This window comes from Crotalus tigris, unplaced genomic scaffold (genome assembly GCF_016545835.1).
Source record: "Crotalus tigris isolate CLP2741 ecotype Arizona unplaced genomic scaffold, ASM1654583v1 scf7180000017791.1120302, whole genome shotgun sequence".
Classification (NCBI taxonomy): domain Eukaryota; kingdom Metazoa; phylum Chordata; class Lepidosauria; order Squamata; family Viperidae; genus Crotalus; species Crotalus tigris.
The window spans coordinates 304,993-321,676 of NW_024096638.1; the positions used below are offsets into that span (position 1 = coordinate 304,993).

The 16,684-nt window shown below is 49.3% G+C and overlaps 1 protein-coding gene across 1 annotated transcript; it reads left to right on the forward strand.

The window, feature by feature from the left end:
* The first annotated feature begins 4,597 nt into the window (after positions 1-4,597).
* Positions 4,598-14,855, forward strand: LOC120307523 (papilin-like). The gene is made up of 8 exons (XM_039342377.1): positions 4,598-4,858; positions 6,223-6,390; positions 7,988-8,134; positions 10,471-10,635; positions 12,264-12,401; positions 12,507-12,683; positions 13,373-13,540; positions 14,631-14,855. Exons 1-8 carry the CDS (start codon positions 4,753-4,755, stop codon positions 14,714-14,716), a joined length of 1,155 nt encoding a protein of 384 aa, XP_039198311.1. The 5' UTR covers positions 4,598-4,752; the 3' UTR covers positions 14,717-14,855.
* The last annotated feature ends 1,829 nt before the right edge of the window (positions 14,856-16,684 follow it).

Consider the following 16,684-nt stretch of genomic DNA (forward strand, 5'->3'; position numbering starts at 1 on the left):
CCAAACGCTCTTCAAGGGTAGCCCCATGTAGAGCGCATTACAGTAATCCAGTCTCGAGGTGACAAGGGCATGAGTAACCATGAGTAGAGCCTCCTGGTCCAAATAAGGCCGCAACTGGTGCACCAGGCGAACCTGGGCAAAGGTCCCCCTGGCCACAGCCGATAGATGTTGTTCCAAATTTAGCTGCGAGTCCAGGAGGACACCCAAGTTGCGTGTCTGCACTGAGGGAGGTAAATTTGCCCCCCCCCCCCAGGACTAATGATGGACCATCCAGTTGACCTTTGGGAGGCAAGACCCAGAGCCACTCGGTCTTGTCAGGGTTGAGTCTAAGCCTGTTCACCCCAATCCAGACCCTCACATCTTCCAGGCACCGGCACATCACGTCAACTGCTTCACTGAAAGGACACGGGGTGGAGATATACAATTGGGTATCATCCGCGTACTGATGATACCTCACCCCGTGTCGCCAAATGATCTCACCCAGCGGTTTCATGTAGATGTTAAAAAGGAGGGGGGACAGGACCGAGTCCTGAGGCACCCCATGATCGAGGCGCCTAGGGGTCGATCTCTGTCTGCCCGCCAACACCGACTGCGACCTGTCAGAGAGGTAGGAGGAGAACCACAGCAATACGGTGCCGCCCACCCCCACCTCTCCGAGATGACTCAGAAGGATACCATGGTCGATGGTATCGAAAGCCGCTGAGAGGTCAAGAAGCACCAAGATAGAGGAATGACCCCTATCCCGGGCTCGCCAGAGGTCATCAGTCAGTGCGACCAAAGCAGTCTCAGTGCTGTAGCCGGGCCTGAAACCAGATTGAAAAGGGTCCAGATAATTAGTTTCATCCAAGGATCGCAAGAGTTGGGACACCACCACCTTCTCTACAACCTTCCCCACAAAGGGGAGATTGGAGACGGGACGAAAGTTCTTCAAAACAGCTGGGTCCAGGGAAGGCTTATTGAGGAGGGGCCTCACCACCGCTTCCTTTAAAGGTTGCGGGAAAGACCCCTCCATCAAGGAGGCGTTGATTATCGCCTGGAGCCAGCCTCGTGTCACCTCCCTACTGGCAGAAACCAGCCAGGAGGGGCACGGGTCCAATAAACAGGTGGCGGCATTCATTGCCTTCACGGCCTTGTCCACTTCATCAGGGGTCACAGGCTCAAACTCGCTCCAGATAACATGACTAAGACCAGCCCCTGGCAACTCGGCTGGCACTGCCCAGTCGGAGTCCAGGTCTCTCTGAATCTGAGCGATTTTGTCCGACAGAAACTGAACAAACTCCTCAGCTCTCCCCTGCAAGGGTTCCTCCGCCTCCTCCACTTTAAGAAGGGAGCGGGTCACCCTAAACAAGGCGGCCGGGCGAGATTCTGCGGATGCAATAAGTGCGGAAAAGTGAACACGCTTTGCCGCCCTTATCGCCACTAGATAAGTCCTAAGATAGGCTCTTAATAGTGATCGGTCAGATTCAGAGTTACTGGCCCTCCAACGTTGCTCTAGACGTCTCTTGTGGCGCTTCATCTCCCGGGGCTCCTCAGTTAACCTGGGCTACAAAGGGTGGGGGGGGTGGGTACATGGGAGGGGAAGATTGATAGAGTAAGAACATACCCCATACCCCACCCCCTCAAGCCTCTCCCACCCACCCTCTCTTTTAATTGGGGTGTAGCATTTGGATCTTCACAATATTTTATTTATGTCCTTTAGGGTTTTTTTAAGGTTGTAAGCAACCCAGAGGGATAAGATGGGCAATTTTACAAACCAGTAAGCAAATCAGGACCTCCGGGGTTGTTGCCTGGAGCCAGTCTGTGGGGGATCCATGTCTCTGTCTATATTTGCCATGTAAACACAATAAAATAAGCATCCCTAACTATAAACATTGCTCCAGCAAGACAGTTTCCCTCTGCTTAATTCTTCGTCCTTCTGGGGAACTCTGGAGCAGGACTTTTTGACGCTGGCTGGTTCACACCATGGAATTTCAAAGAAAGAAGCAGAATAGCAGAACAGCAGAGTTGGAAGGGACCTTGGAGGTCATCTAGTCCAACCCCCTGCTCAAGCAGGAGACCCTAGACCATTTCAGACAAACGGTTGTCCAATCTCTTCTTAAAAACTTCCAGTGTCGGAGCACCCACAGCTTCTGGAGGGAAGCCCTTCCACTGATTAATACACTGTCAGGAAATATCTCCTTAGTTCAAGGTTGCTTCTCTCTGTGGTTAGTTTCCACCCATTGCTTCTTGTCCTGCCTTCAGGTGCATAAGGAAAGTATTCTACAAGCCACCGTGTATCAGTGGCAAGCCCCATTTATACTGAATTTTATACTGAATTTTCACCTCTTTCTGCCACTTGCCAATATGATGGATTATGATGCATACTGGCCAAAGAGAACCCTTCTCTTCAAGCTGAAGAACGGTCCTTTCAGTCCTAGCGCCTCATCCGTGACAATGTGCAGATAGCCAAGAGGTTGGAGATGGTCCAGCAGCACCACTTCTTACCTAGATCCAATTTTGACCAAGAAGACAATGAATCTGAGGCAGACTTTCCCTCAGCTGACACAGCTCCACCAGATCCATGGAGCGCAACAAGGTGGGGTAGATTCCTCCCCAGGTTGTGACACAAACTGAGCTATTTGCGTATTTACATCTGACATCAGGAAACTAACATGGAAGCCAAGATTTGTGTTGCTATCTTGGAATGCAAATTTATTATGATTCACAGCCGTGTTTTTCAACTCTGGCAACTTTAAGGTACTGGCTGAGGAATTCTGGGAATTGAAGTCCACTCATGTTAAAACTGCTAAGGTTGAGAAACTCTGGGTTTAAGAAGAAGGTCGTGGAAAGGGGCACCAGGGTGGGAGTGAAACTGGACTGGCATCTAACATGCCTTTTATAACATCCTCAGAAAAATGCAAGGGAGCAAAAGTATTTCTTTTTCAAATGTTCTTTTTAGATCTTTTCTCAGGTACAAATACCATCTAAAGTTTAAAAAAAATCTAAGGAGAAGCAAACATTTCTCAATCACACATAACAATGTTGGAAAAACCAAAGAGATCGTTGTTGATTTCAGAAAAGGCAGGCACACCACACTCCTCTGTGTATTAATGATTCACCTGTGGAGGTGGTTAGCAGCATCAACTTTCTGGGTGTGCATCTAATGAATAGACTGGCCTGGTCGCTCAACAGTGAGACTGGTGAAGCGGGCACAGCAGAGCCTGTATTTTCTGAGTCGCATGAGAAAAATACATCTTCCTTCCCCCGTTCTTACCACTTTTTACAGAGGAATGATCGAGAGCATCCTGTCATACAGCATCTCTGTCTGGTTTGGAAGCATCCCTGCTTCAGACAGGAAGGCGGTGCAGAGAGTGGTGAGGACAGCAGAAAAGATTATTGTCAGCTCACGTCCTTCTATCCAGGACATGGCATATAAGCAACGCTTGATCTGGATCCACAGGATTGTCTGGGACACTACACATCCTCTTCATGACCTGTTTTCCTTATTACCTTCTGGGAGGGGGCTTTGTGGTATCCAAAGCAGAACATCCAGATTCAGTCACAGTTTTGTTCCATGTAGCCTCAATCTTGTGAACTTTCAAGCTTCCTCTTTCCATTATGTATTCAAGATGGACAGTGATTAATATTTATATATATTTACATGTAAGGATGTAGGTATATACATATGTTGTATATAGAATGTTTATATATGTACGTGTACACTTTTGAGAGCAGGCAACAGAATTTCCTTTTTAATGTGTGCCAGAGTGTCCACAGTAAAAACAAAAAAAAAAAGACGAGAAAGGTTATCTTATCATAAGACAAAAGGAGAAATTGCCTTAGCAGAATATCTCCCATTGACCGTGGAAAATACCATGGAGTGTTATATCCGATTCCTCCCGTCTGGTACTTCCTGACACCCATAATTCCCAGCCAGCATGAAGTTGTGGCTGAGAACATTATGGCACCAAGACCCTGCAGAGACCAAGTGGGGTCCCACCTTGGGTAGGAAAATGAAGAAGAAAGGAGTCCTTCACCTCTTGCTTAGGCTTGGTTGAAGGAGCTTGGTGGCCTTCTCGGTGGGTCTTCATATAGAACAAGAAGCTCCCAGATCTCCCCTCCAGTGAGTCCTTGCCTACCTTCTGCCTGCTCTTCCTCTTTTTGAGGTCCATATGTCCATGAGGGAACAGAGAGAGGTTCATATCGTGCCCTGCCCCAAAGCAGAAGCTCCTACCACTTTGCTTTTGAATTTGGAGAACATATGAATTCTTCTATGATATGGTGGAAAAACTAAAGAAGAAGGGAGGCAGTTAATAGGAATGCCAGCATGGCGTCATTCCATGGGAGGAAAGGTCATAGTCCAGACTAGTAAAGCCTTATCTACCAGATCTTATAGGAATGCAGCCAGTATGGAGAGATTCTTGTAACATCAGCAATAAAGAAATTGTCCAGGTCTCTTGAACCAGGCTAATCTGTTTCAGAGGGAGCCAGTTCAGTGGGTTCACCCCAGCCCCAACCTCTTGTTGCATTGTTCTAGCCTGGTCATTGCCAAATGCACACTGGGTGGAGTTAAATGTACTTCCTCTGGGTGGAGATTTCCTTGTGGAAACTGCCTCCAGCTCTGGCACTGCTTTCTCGGCTTGGCTCTCCTGCCTTGAGGAAACACCTCATTGGAGAAGTCCCACAAACCTTGGTTAAACTGCCACCATCCCTCAGCACCTTTTATATGCTCCCTCTGCCTGGACAGAGAGACTTCCTTCCTCCTGAGAGACCATGTGGGCCAGGCTCCTTCTCGTTGGGGTGCTCCTCTCCTTCTCTGCTGACCTCCATGCAGCTGGTGGAGGGGATGGTGCTCAAAAGAGCCAGACTCCTGTGAACAGTGAGTAGACCCTCACCAACCCCTGGTGGGAAATGGATCTGAGAAACTGGTTTGGCTGGGCTGGGACTCCTTTCTCCTCTGGGGTGGGTTTCAGGCAACACCTCCCATTCCCTTACTTCTCCTCCACAATAACCTGGGAATCTGTTGCTCCTTAAGCAGTCCAGACAGCTCCTCTGGGGCAGATGCAACATAGGTGCAACTGTCTTCATCCAAAGCTTGCTCCACTTCAGGAACTGTGGAGTAGTATTAGAGGGGCACAAGGCAACACCTCCCACTCCCTTAAAACTCCATCTCAATAACCTGGGAATCCATAGCTCCTTAAGCAGTCCAGAAGACACCTTTTGGGCAGAAGCAGCCCAGGTGACCAATGCTTGCTCCACGTCTGTGGAAGAACTGTCCTCCTTCAGGAGACAGATAATGAGTTGGAAGGGACCTTGGAGGTCTTCTAGTCTAATCACCTGCTCAAGCAGGAGACCCTACAGACTGATGCTTCCAGAGGACCATGGTTCCTGGAACAAGTGAGAATTTAGATGGTTGACAGCACAACAGAAGTAAGGTCCCTGTTGGATCAGACCAACAGCCCATTCAGTCCAGCTGTCAAGTCCCAGAGAACCCTCTGAATGTATCTCAGATTAGGATTAAGAAACCTGCTGTCCCCAACATTAGATAGTCTGCATGATCAACAGCTACTAATGATCAATGCAATGTTATCTTCCAGGGGTTTTCTTTTGTCACATCAATGTTGACAGCCGTCTCCACATCTTGTAAAAGAGAAGTCTTTAGCATAAGGGGCCCATACAAAGAGGTGTCCTTCACCATTGGGTCCCAACCATGCCTTTATGGGGTGCCAAGTTCTGCTCCTTCAGTTCCTCAACTGGAGGAGGCACTCGCAGAGCAAAGGGTCTGAGACAATGAGAGATGCTTGTTGATGGAGGGAATGAAAATATGGGCAGCGTGGATACACACACGAATACACACCTGTTCCAATGGTGCCACTGGTTCTCCAAAGGACCCACCCTCACCAGGCTCACCTTGGGGAAGAGAAATAGATTGTAGGTAGAGAAACACTGCAGTAGATATGATAGGAGGGACTCCTATTCAGCAACTTAGGTCTTTCACCACCCGTTTTCTGCTTTCCAGCCAATGTAGATACCAGCTAGTTGCCAGTTAGATGGCTCCTAGGCTTCTGAGAGTCATGTTCTCCCCAAGACAGAGCTGTGTGCAGCCAACAACCACAAAAAGGGCATCACAGGGTGGGTGACAGATCTGTTCCACAATTGCTGTGTCCTCCTAGCCGTGCCCACTTGAGAGGTTTGGCATCCAGTGCCAACCCTTCATGCTTGGCCTTCTTCTCTGTTCCTCAGGTACCTGCCAGCTCCCTGCAGATAAAGGTCCCTGTGACAAGTTAGAACTTCGTTGGTTCTACAACTCAGAGTCCAAGAGGTGTGAACGTTTCTTGTATGGAGGCTGCTATGGGAATGCCAACAATTTCAAGGACATCAATGAATGTGACCGCCGTTGCGTCTCCCCAGGTGAGTCCCAGTCAGAGGAAAGAGGAACATTGGCTGTAGGCCAGGTGGCCTTTGTCCAGCAAAGCTATCTTGGGAGAAGGAAGGAAAGGAGGAAGGAAGGAAGGAAGGAAGGAAGGAGGGAGGGAGGGAGGGAGGGAGGGAGGAAGGAAGGAAGGAAGGAAGGAAGGAAGGAAGGAAGGAAGGAAGGAAGGAAGGAAGGAAATGGGTTGAGAAAGAAGAAACGGTGAAGGAAAAAGAGGAAGAGAATGTTGTCCCTCACAATGCTATCAAAGCTATGGACTGTCGTAGATTTCAATTCATGAGATGGACAGATGGGCAAGTGCAGTGCTCAGGAGAGGACAGAGGGAAGGACGGAGTGAACCAGCAGTAGTTCCTTTTCCTCTTTTGATACACAATGAGGTTGGTTAGGGTTAGGGTTAGGGTTACGGTTAGGGTTAAGGTTAGCAGTTCTTGCCCAGTTATCTGGGAATAGTTTACCTCTGTTGCCCTCAAGGAAGTGGACAGGATCCTAGGGACTCCTGTGTTTTGTAACCATGTCTCTCCTGGCTTGTGAAATGTTCCCAAGAGGAGACATGTGGATGGGTTCTGGAGTGATTGATGCTTCCCCATGGGGGGAGGGTTAGTCCTCCAGCCTATGAAGGAAGCTTTCGTCTGCCCTCTTTTTGAGAGGCCATTGGCAGACTCCATCTTGTTAGATAATTTTCATCCTATCTCCGATCCTCTTTTCTCTGGTGAAGGCTGTTGTGTTGCAGCTCCAGAGGTTCCTGAATAAAATGGATTATCTAGATCCTTTCCACAGGGACCAGACCTAGATGTGGGATGAAAATGGCACGAGGGCCCCTTTTTAATGATCTCTGGCAAGAGTGGGACAGGGGTAATGTGTCCACCTTCCCTCTACTTGACCTCTTGGTGGCCTTCAAAACCACCATCCATGGTATCCTTCTGGAGCAGCTTCCGGGGTTAGAAGTGGGCGGGCCTCTGTGTTGCCCTGGTTCACTTCTTTTCTCTGTGGTCACTCTCGGTTGATCTTGATATGAAGCGAGAGGTCCAGTCCTCGTCCACTGCTTTGTGGGGTCCTGCGGGGCTCAGCACTGTCTCTGTGTCTGTTCCCCGCTAAATAAATTTACCTCTGCATGCATGCAGGTTCAGCCCCTTTTGAAACCGTTTCCCCGTCTTCTTCCCTCTCTCATCCAAACTGGCTGTGGTCTTACAGTTATCAATGTTTCCTCTCAGCTATATTTTGTCCTTCAAAACCACAACAACCTCAGGAATTTAGCAGTACATCCTTCTTGCTGTTGGCATTAAACTTCTGGCTATTTTCCTTTAGTGTGCCCAACCTCTTCCCACTTTTCATCTTAAGAGTGAAGCCAAGAGTTTCTAACTTCCCCTTAGCCCCCTCCCCACATCTGTTCCTTGGTTTATACCCCAGCTGGATGAAAGACTACGAATAATTCCTTATTTTGAGAGGGCTGATAGACCCCCCCCCAACCAAAGCCTTCCTGAATTCACGGTCACGGATAATTTTCAAAGAGAACAAAAACGCTCCCACTTTACTAATAGGAATCCCATCTCTTTCCCACCCCCCAAAATCTTGCAGATCTCAACAAGCCTGGTAAGTGTCCCCTCTCAACTCATGCCATTGACGCTTTTTATGGGAAACACTGCTCCTCCGATTCCAGCTGCCCGAGCACTGAGCGCTGCTGTGCAACTAGGCACGGGAAGCAATGTCTACGCCCAAGTGAGGGTAAGTCTGCTTCCTGGGCTGGGAGGGAGACGAGGGGCCAAGAGGGTGCCTGCTAGGCCTGGTACAAAGGACAGCAGAGCTGTGGCAGGGTTGCAAGGTTCTTACTCTGCCACGAAATGCCACGGGACCTTAGAAGGAAGCTGGTCCGTGGTGCTTCATCCTCCAAGAGCTACAAGATTTGAGCTTTCCAAAGAATGGAATGGGACAACTCGCCACGGGACACCTCAAAGCAAGATAACGATAATATGTTGAATAATAATAAAATAAATACTAATAACATGAAGAGAAGAACGGGCCTAAAATACAGTTCTCTTGCATTAAGTTGTCCCGCGGTGAATTGCCCAACAGCAAGTTGGCAGTAAGAAGTTGGTGGCAGAGCGTTGGCTACGGAGAGTTGCTGCTGCGAGTTCTCCTAGACCAGGGGTAGGCAACCTGGGCTCTTTTATAACTCGTGGACTTCAACTCCCAGAATTCCTCAGCAGCATGGGGGAACTATGGCTCCCTCATGATTTATGGACTTCAACTCCCAGAATTCCTGAGCCAGCATGGGGGAACTATGGCCCCCTCATGACTCGTGGACTTCAACTCCCAGAATTCCTGAGCCAGCATGGGGGAACTTTGGCCCCCTCATGACTCGTTGACCTCAACTCCCAGAATTCCTGAACCAGCATGGGGGAACTATGGCCTCTTCATGACTTCTGGACTTCAACTCCCAGAATTCCTGAGCCAGCATGGGGGAACTATGGCTCCCTCATGATTTATGGACTTCAACTCCCAGAATTCCTGAGCCAGCATGGGGGAACTATGGCCCCCTCATGACTCGTGGACTTCAACTCCCAGAATTCCTGAGCCAGCATGGGGAACTATGGCCCCTCATGACTCGTGGACTTCAACTCCCAGAATTCCTGAGCCAGCATGGGGACTCGTCGTTGACCTCAACTCCCAGAATTCCTGAGCCAGCATGGGGGAACTATGGCCTCTTCATGACTTCTGGACTTCAACTCCCAGAATTCCTGAGCCAGCATGGGGGAACTATGGCTCCCTCATGATTTATGGACTTCAACTCCCAGAATTCCTGAGCCAGCATGGGGGAATTATGCCCCTCTTTATGACTGGTGGACTTCAACTCCCAGAATTCCTGAGCCAGCATGGGGGAACTATGGCCCCCTCGTGACTGGTGGACTTCAACTCCCAGAATTCCTGAGCCAGCCTGGCTCAGCTTGGAAACCTCTCCCTTTCCCCCCAGCATGGCTTGGTCAGGAATTCTGGGAGTTGAAGTCCACACATCATAAAAGGGCCAAGTTTGAAGACCCCTCAGTTAGAGGAACATAATGAAAACATAATTAATGTTAATTAATGTAGACTTTATTAGTTAGAGCAGGGGTAGGCAACCTTGGCTCTTTTATGACTGGTGGACTTCAACTCCCAGAATTCCTGAGCCAGCCTGGCTCAGCATGGAAACCTCTCCCTTTCCCCTCAGCATGGCTGGCTCAGGAATTCTGGGAGTTGAAGTCCACCAGTCATAAAAGAGCCAAGGTGGTCAACTCCTAGCCTAGACCCTCCAGAGAAGCTTTGCTGTGAACGCTCAGCCCAGCAAAAGTGAGCCTCCCTGGAAGCTGAAGGAGGGAAGAAGGAGGCGCGCAAGTCAGAGCTGCCAGAGGAGGATGGTGGTGCTGCCAGCCTGTGCTGAGGCGGTCTCAGTTGGAGAGAAGAGAAGAGAAGAGAAGAGAAGAGAATAGAAGAGAAGAGGAGCTGGAAGGGACCTTGGAGGTCTTCTAGTCCAGCCTCCTGCTTAAGGAGGAGAACCTATATAGTCTCAGACAGGTGACTGTCCTGTCTCTTCTTAAAAACCTCCAGCGATGGAGCACTCATGATTTCTGGAGGTGATTTCTGTTCCTCTGGTTGATTGTCCTCACTGCCAGGAAGTTTCTCCTTAATTCCAGGTTGTTTCTCTCCTTGGTGAGTTTCCATCCATTGCTTCGTGTCCTTCCCTCTGGTGCTTTGGTCCTGGCCCCCTCAGCCTTGTGGATCAGCTTCTCCGCGTAGCAGGGATGGAAGAGAAACCTGATGCCAACTAGCCAGAGAAAACCCTTCAGTGATGCCCTGCAGCAGCCCACCCACCCACCTTTGGCACATTTGGCCAGACCATTCCATCAGCCTCATGGAGTGTGGCAAAAGACCCCCACTTACTAATTACCAACTCCTTTGCCCAAGATGCCCCTGCCAGGCTGAGGAATGTGTTGCCGCATTTGGAGAGGGACTCTCCTTCAACTAGTGTACAAGCTCCACTCTGTGACTGAATGCCTTCTTCCCTTGTGTCCCCCTTTTCCCCCCAGAGAGTGCAGGATACTGCCCGCTGCTGATTCGCCCACCCAGCAGAAGAGACGGCTCTCTTTGCTTTGCCAACTGCACCGATGACTTCGAATGCTTCATTTCTGACTTTCACCGGACGAAGTGCTGCCCCTTTGAGAACAGGAAGCTGTGCATGGAAGCTGTGGAAGGTCCCTCTGCTTTCTCTCTCCCCTCCCCCTCCCCACCAGCCCCCACCCTCCATGGAGCAGGGTCTGATAGGCAGAGTCCCCAAGCCCATCATTTCACCCTCGGTCTATTCACATCAGCTGGTTCCTAAATTCACCTGTTTCCCGTACACGTGCGACACATGTGTCATAAAGGGAAGAAATATGTAAAGTGTTAATAAAGGAGAATGAGGGGTCCTTGGTACTCTAAGAGCTTTCTGGGTTTTTTGCAGACGTTTCATGACCCAACTAGGCAACATCATCAGTGCTAGTAAAGAGTGCAGTTTGCTGTCAGTTTATATTCTGGCATTTTGGACAAAGGCTTTCCAGTCTCTTCTTGAAAACGTCCAGTGTTGGAGCATTCACCGCTTCTGGACGCAGGTTGTTCCACTGGTTAATTGTTCTCACTGTCAGGAAGTTTCTCCTTAGTTCCAGGTTGCTTCTTTCTTTGATGAGTTTCCATCCGTTGCTTCTTGTCCTGCCTTATGGTGCTTTGGAGAACCGCTTGACTCCCTCTTCTTTGGGGCAGCCCCTGAGATATTGGAACACTGCTATCATGTCCCTCCTCGTCCTTCTTTTCATTAGACTGGACATACCCAATTCTAGCAGCCGTTCCTTATATGCTTTAGCCTCCAGTCCCCTAATCATCTTTGTTGCTCTTCTCAACATCTTTTTTACATCATGGTGACCAACACTGGATGCAGGATTCCAAGTGTGGCCTTACCAAGGCCTTGTAATGTGGTATTAATACTTCACATGATCTTGATCCTATCCCTCTGTTAATGCAGAGGGATGTTTGATTGGGGTGTTGTTTACAATATTGGGGTATTGATTACTATAAACAATACCCCAGTCAAGAAACTGCCAAAGAAACCAACAGCAAAAAGACTCTCTAAGACACCCACACAAACACTGACAGGGTAAGATGCCAGAATATAAACTTAAAGCAAACTCTACTCCTTACTAGCACATAAGACAAGCTCAGATAATGAAATGTCTGCAAGAAAACAAGCAAGTTAAGAGAGCACCAAGGAACCCTCATGTAGGGTGTGCACCCGATGTTAAGCCACAAAGTCACCCACACAAGCTTAACATTAACCACGTTGAGCACAGGGGCAGGCTGCAGATCCTTAGCCTTTCCGTGTCCTGGCACAGTTTCACATTGTGAGTCCTCCCAGGTCCCCAGTGCGACTCATCTTCCAAGCTACCAGAACCAAGCCCTGCATTGGGGTGGGCGTGGGAGGCGGTTCTTGTCCAATTTGAGAACAGGGGAGGAAGGGACACAGACACACTGGAGGGAGGTTTCTGCCATCCAATCCTGAGTAACGGCCTCCTCTTCCCTGCCTGTGGTGGAATGTAGCCTGGATTCCTATAAGGGAGAGGCTGCATTTCACAAAGCAAGGAGGCAGGAAAATGTAGATAGTTTGATCATGAGGCCGAGACTTGAGAAAGCTCCTTCCTAGAGATTCTCAGACTTTTATCTGTAATATGCAAATAGTTGCTTTAGTCCGGCAAGATTCCGTCTCTAGGTGAGGAACAGTAAAGGAAACTGCTCAGAAATAACTCTACGCATCCTGATGGGTTCTCGGGCCTGACACTCCCTCTCATTCTAGAACACCCCGGCGTGTGTCCCAGGAGACATGAAGTGTACCCCTTTGTTCCCTGCAATGACACCTGCATTGATGACCAAGATTGTCCCCTGACCGAGAAGTGTTGCTTCACCGGCTGCAGCCGAGGCTGCCTGCCCTCAGGTGCGTCCAGGCCTCCTTCTCCCACCTGTTTCCTTCCTCCTCCATCCTCTGCTTGAGCCCCTGAGCCAGAGGCCAAGCGAACTCCCCTCTCTCCCTCTCTCACAGTCCGCAGCTACCAGTGCCAGCCACCCCCAGACCAGGACAGCTGCTCAAAGGAGGTGCAGCGCTACTACTATGACCAGGAAAATAAGGAATGTGTCTCTTACCGTGTCTGTGAGGACAAAAGCAACAACTTTGAGACCAGGGAGATGTGTGAACAGGCCTGTGGGAAAATCAGCAAAGGTACAGAGGATCCGTGTTGCATTGAGGTCCCTGGTCAGGTCAGTCCACAAAGGCAACACTTCCCCGCCCCCCGGGTGAATTAGATCAGACGAGAAACACCCTCCAACGTTCCAGCTCTTTTAGATACACTACGAAAGTGTCTTTATTGGGGACTAGCTTTATTAGGGACACATAGAACCTTGCAAATAGGAAAGCATTTCCCCCGTCATCTTTTGCAGCCCAGGAAACTAGGGAGGGTCCCTCCTGAGACATTTCCTGGACCCCAGTTCCTCAGCTGCCTCTTCTCTGACTGTTGCCTCATCTGCAGCTTTTCCTCCTGTCCCCCAAGGCCGTTCCCACAGACCAGTGTTTCCCAAACTTGACAATTTTAAGGCATGAGGACTTCAACTGCCAGAATTCCACAGCCAGCAATGCTGGCTGTGGAATTCTGGGAGTTGAAGTCCACATGCCTTAAAATTGTCAAGTTTGGGAAACACTGCCACAGACCATTATAGTTACCAGAATTTCTGGCACTCGTTCTGAAGCCACTTTCCGACATGACCCATTCAGTCGCAACACAACATCACATCTTAGACCTTTGGGTCCACCTAAGGCTTTCTGGGAAAGGTGGCCCAATCCACTTCCTGGAAGAAAATGATTCCTTCTCTGTCCATCTCATTTTCCTTCTCTTGTGTTCTCATTCCCTACAGAGGTTTGCAAACTACCATCAGATTCTGGTCCCTGCTTAGCATATTCAGAATTTTATTACTACAACTGGAAGACCAAAACCTGTGAAATATTTGTTTATGGAGCATGCCAAGGCAACCAAAATCGCTTTGCCACCAAACTGGAGTGCCAAATGGTCTGTGGTGGATTCGGTAAGGAGCAAAAAAGCATGTGAGATTGCGTATATGCACAAATGTTGTGTGTGTGAAAAACAGCCCTACCTTAACCACAATCCAGTCATTAATCATTTCTACTAAGACACCACCTACATCGTCCTCTAGTTCATGAGTGAGCCATTCTCATTATCCTTAGAGTACTGAGATTGTGTTTCCAACTTCACTGTGGAACCGATCGTCCAATGGCCTCTTTGTGTTGGGTAAAAACTTGGTCATTGTGGTTACCTGGAGGAGCACAATAGCGGGAGATGGTTCTGTTCACTGTCACTCTCAGCTCTTTCCCCTTTTTTTTCAAAAAGTTGATGTGACACAACTAAACAACACTGAAGGTGGAGACAACCTCTCTGCTCCGGTCTTTTGGAAAAACAAGTCTTATGAAACAATAGTATCCTGAGGTGGGATTGTCAATACAGTGGCTGTGACTATGTGATTGAGATCCCCTCCCCCTTTTTTATCTTGTATCACACACATGACAGCATGGGGTGTACAAAGAAGGCCGATGATCCTCCTAAGAAGGAGGACCCTTGCCATGGGGTCATGACTGGTGTTGGTGGGCTTCCTGGCTGGTGATGCGCTGGAGGGGAGGACAGCAAAACTGGGGAGGGGGGAAAATGCCACAATAAACAAAAAACCAGAAGCAGCAGCATGAGGGTGGAGGAGGGTTTGGCACAGGGACACTCTTCTCAGGAGAATTTTCCCACAATATTACTACAACTGGAAAACCAGAACTTCTGAAACATTCATTTATGCATTGCGCCTTGGCAGTCATGTCTCCCTTTTCCCACCTATTGATGGGCCAGTGGGCAGTCCTTGACTCAGCAGGGGGAAAGGCCCAGGCTGGGGAGGAGAAGAAAGCAGAGGGACCCACTCAGGACTTCCAGTAGTCTCACTTGTCTGTGTGTGTGAGTTGGTGGTTGGCAAAATAGACCCACTACATCACTGTGGCAAGAGATTCAGGCTGACAAGAAGTGTCACCCACCACAAGGCTAAGCCCCCTTGGCTCTGCTCTGTTTATCCAGGAGCAGAAGCCCTTTGCCCACCCACCACTCCGCTCTTTTCTTCACAGAGCAACAGCAAGAGCAAGAGCAACAGCAGCAGCAGCAACAACAACAACAACAAAAAGAAGAAGAAAAACAACACCCCAAAGAATGAGCCCCTCCACGACATCCCTGCATGGAAGCGCAACCTTTGGAGCTGACGCCTCCACCATGGCTGCCACGGCCACTGCCCCAGCTGCGTTCCTGTTTGAGCTTCCTCCCTTTTCAAGAATAAAGACATGACTTTCCCTGCATAGTCTGAGTGTGGTTCTTGAGTGGGAGATCAACACCCCAGGCTGGTGTGGGAAACAAACAGCAACCCAGGATGTCCAGTGCTCTTGCCTGGAGCCAGACTGTGCTGGTTCCAGGCAAACACAACCAGCTGAGGAGCTAAGGCTCCAGCAAGACAGTTTCCCTTCTGCTCAATCCTTCCTCTTCCTGGGTTCTCATGCGGGACCTCTGGAGCAGGACTTTGATCCAGAGCTATAAGCTTCTTCACACCATTAAATTGCAGCAAAGTGAAAGAAGCCATCAGGAAAGAGTTCCAGCAACTGCTATGTACCAGATGCAAGCTCCATTTATAATCAAATCACATCCTTGCACCCCTTTCTCCCCCCTGCCCAATATAGATGCTTAGGGGACAGTTTCTTCCAAGGGAAAGACCTCAGTTTTCACTCCTTTCAGTGATGGATGGATCTGGGATCAGGCTATTTGCTGCCGACAGTGTGGAAATCCGTTCTCGCATCCATTGTGTCCCCACAAGTGTTGGCTTTGGAAGTCCGCTGTGTCCCTCCATCCAGAGCTAGCTTGCATGCTGCCAAGGAGGCCCCCTCTGAGGCTGAAGGGAGGGGTCTCTCCGGTAGCCCCTCATTTGTGCCACAATGTGCCACAGGAGGGTGGAGACAGTCCAGCAATGGCAGGTCTCACTTCCCAGCCAGATTCGGAAGACAATGAATCTGAGGCAGACTTTCCCTCATCTGGCACAGATCCACCAGGCCCATGGAGTGCAACAAGGTGGAACAAAATGTTCTTCACCAGATTGTAATGCAAACTGTGCTATTTGCCTACCTACAGAAACTAACAGGGAAGTCAAGATTTGCATTGTGATCTTGGAATGCATGTTCTACTATGAGTGACAGCCGTGTTTTTCAACCCTGGCAACTTTAAGGTACTGGCTAAGGAATTCTGGGAAATTGAAGTCCACTCATTTTAAAACTGTTAAGCTTGGGACACTCTGGGTTTAAGAAGAAGATCGTGGAAAGGGGCACCAGGCAGAGAGTGCAACTGGACTGGCATCTAATACACCTTTTATAATATCCTGTGACAAATGCAAGGGAGCAAAAATATTTCTTTTTCAAGTCTTTACCACTTTTTAGGTCTTTCCTGATGTACAATTACCATCTAAAGCAGTGGTTCTCAACCTGTGGGTCGGGATCCCATTTGGGATCGAATGACCATTTCACGGGGGTCTCCAAACAATGCAGTCCGCCATTTTTTTCCCCTTTTCCTTAGCTGTGCTTTTTATTCTATTGGCTTTTGAAAGCCAATAGAATAGACTCTCTTGAATAGAGTCTAATTCTACTGGCTTTCAAAAGCCAATAGGAATTGTCCAGGCTGTCTCTGCCCTGCTGAGCCCGCCAAAAGTCCCATTCTGTAAACGGTGCTGCAAGTTGTCTGCAGCGAAGGCAAGCTGTCTGGAAGTTTCCACCCCTCCCTGCTGAGCAACTACTAAAAATGTAAGTAAAAGAGGGCCAGAGGTGGGAGGTGGGAGGCCAGCGGGTGCAGGAAGGGTTGCTGGCGCATGTGGGGCCCAGCGGGTGCCTTACCTCCCTTGGGCTGGGCCAGCTGGTGGCCCAGCCGGTGGTCGGCCTGTGCTGTCTCTGCTGCTTGCCAGCTACGCCTCGGCCGGCGCAGGGGGCGGCACCATGCATGTGCGGCGCTTCCGGGCAGGGAAAGTCCTCGACTTATGACCAGTTGGGTAGTCCTTGGCTTACGATCGGTTTAATCCTCGACTTACGACCGGTTGTTTAGTCCTCGATTTACGACCGGTTGGGGATCGCGGCATTAAAAAGGTTGAGAACCA

Bases quoted from the DNA above. Each gene is read 5' to 3' on its own strand.
- LOC120307523 (XM_039342377.1), top strand. From the start codon at position 4,753: ATGTGGGCCAGGCTCCTTCTCGTTGGGGTGCTCCTCTCCTTCTCTGCT. The intron at 10,636-12,263 runs GTCCCTCTGCTT...CTCTCATTCTAG, and splicing joins GTGCATGGAAGCTGTGGAAG to AACACCCCGGCGTGTGTCCC. The intron at 12,402-12,506 runs GTGCGTCCAGGC...CCTCTCTCACAG, and splicing joins CCGAGGCTGCCTGCCCTCAG to TCCGCAGCTACCAGTGCCAG.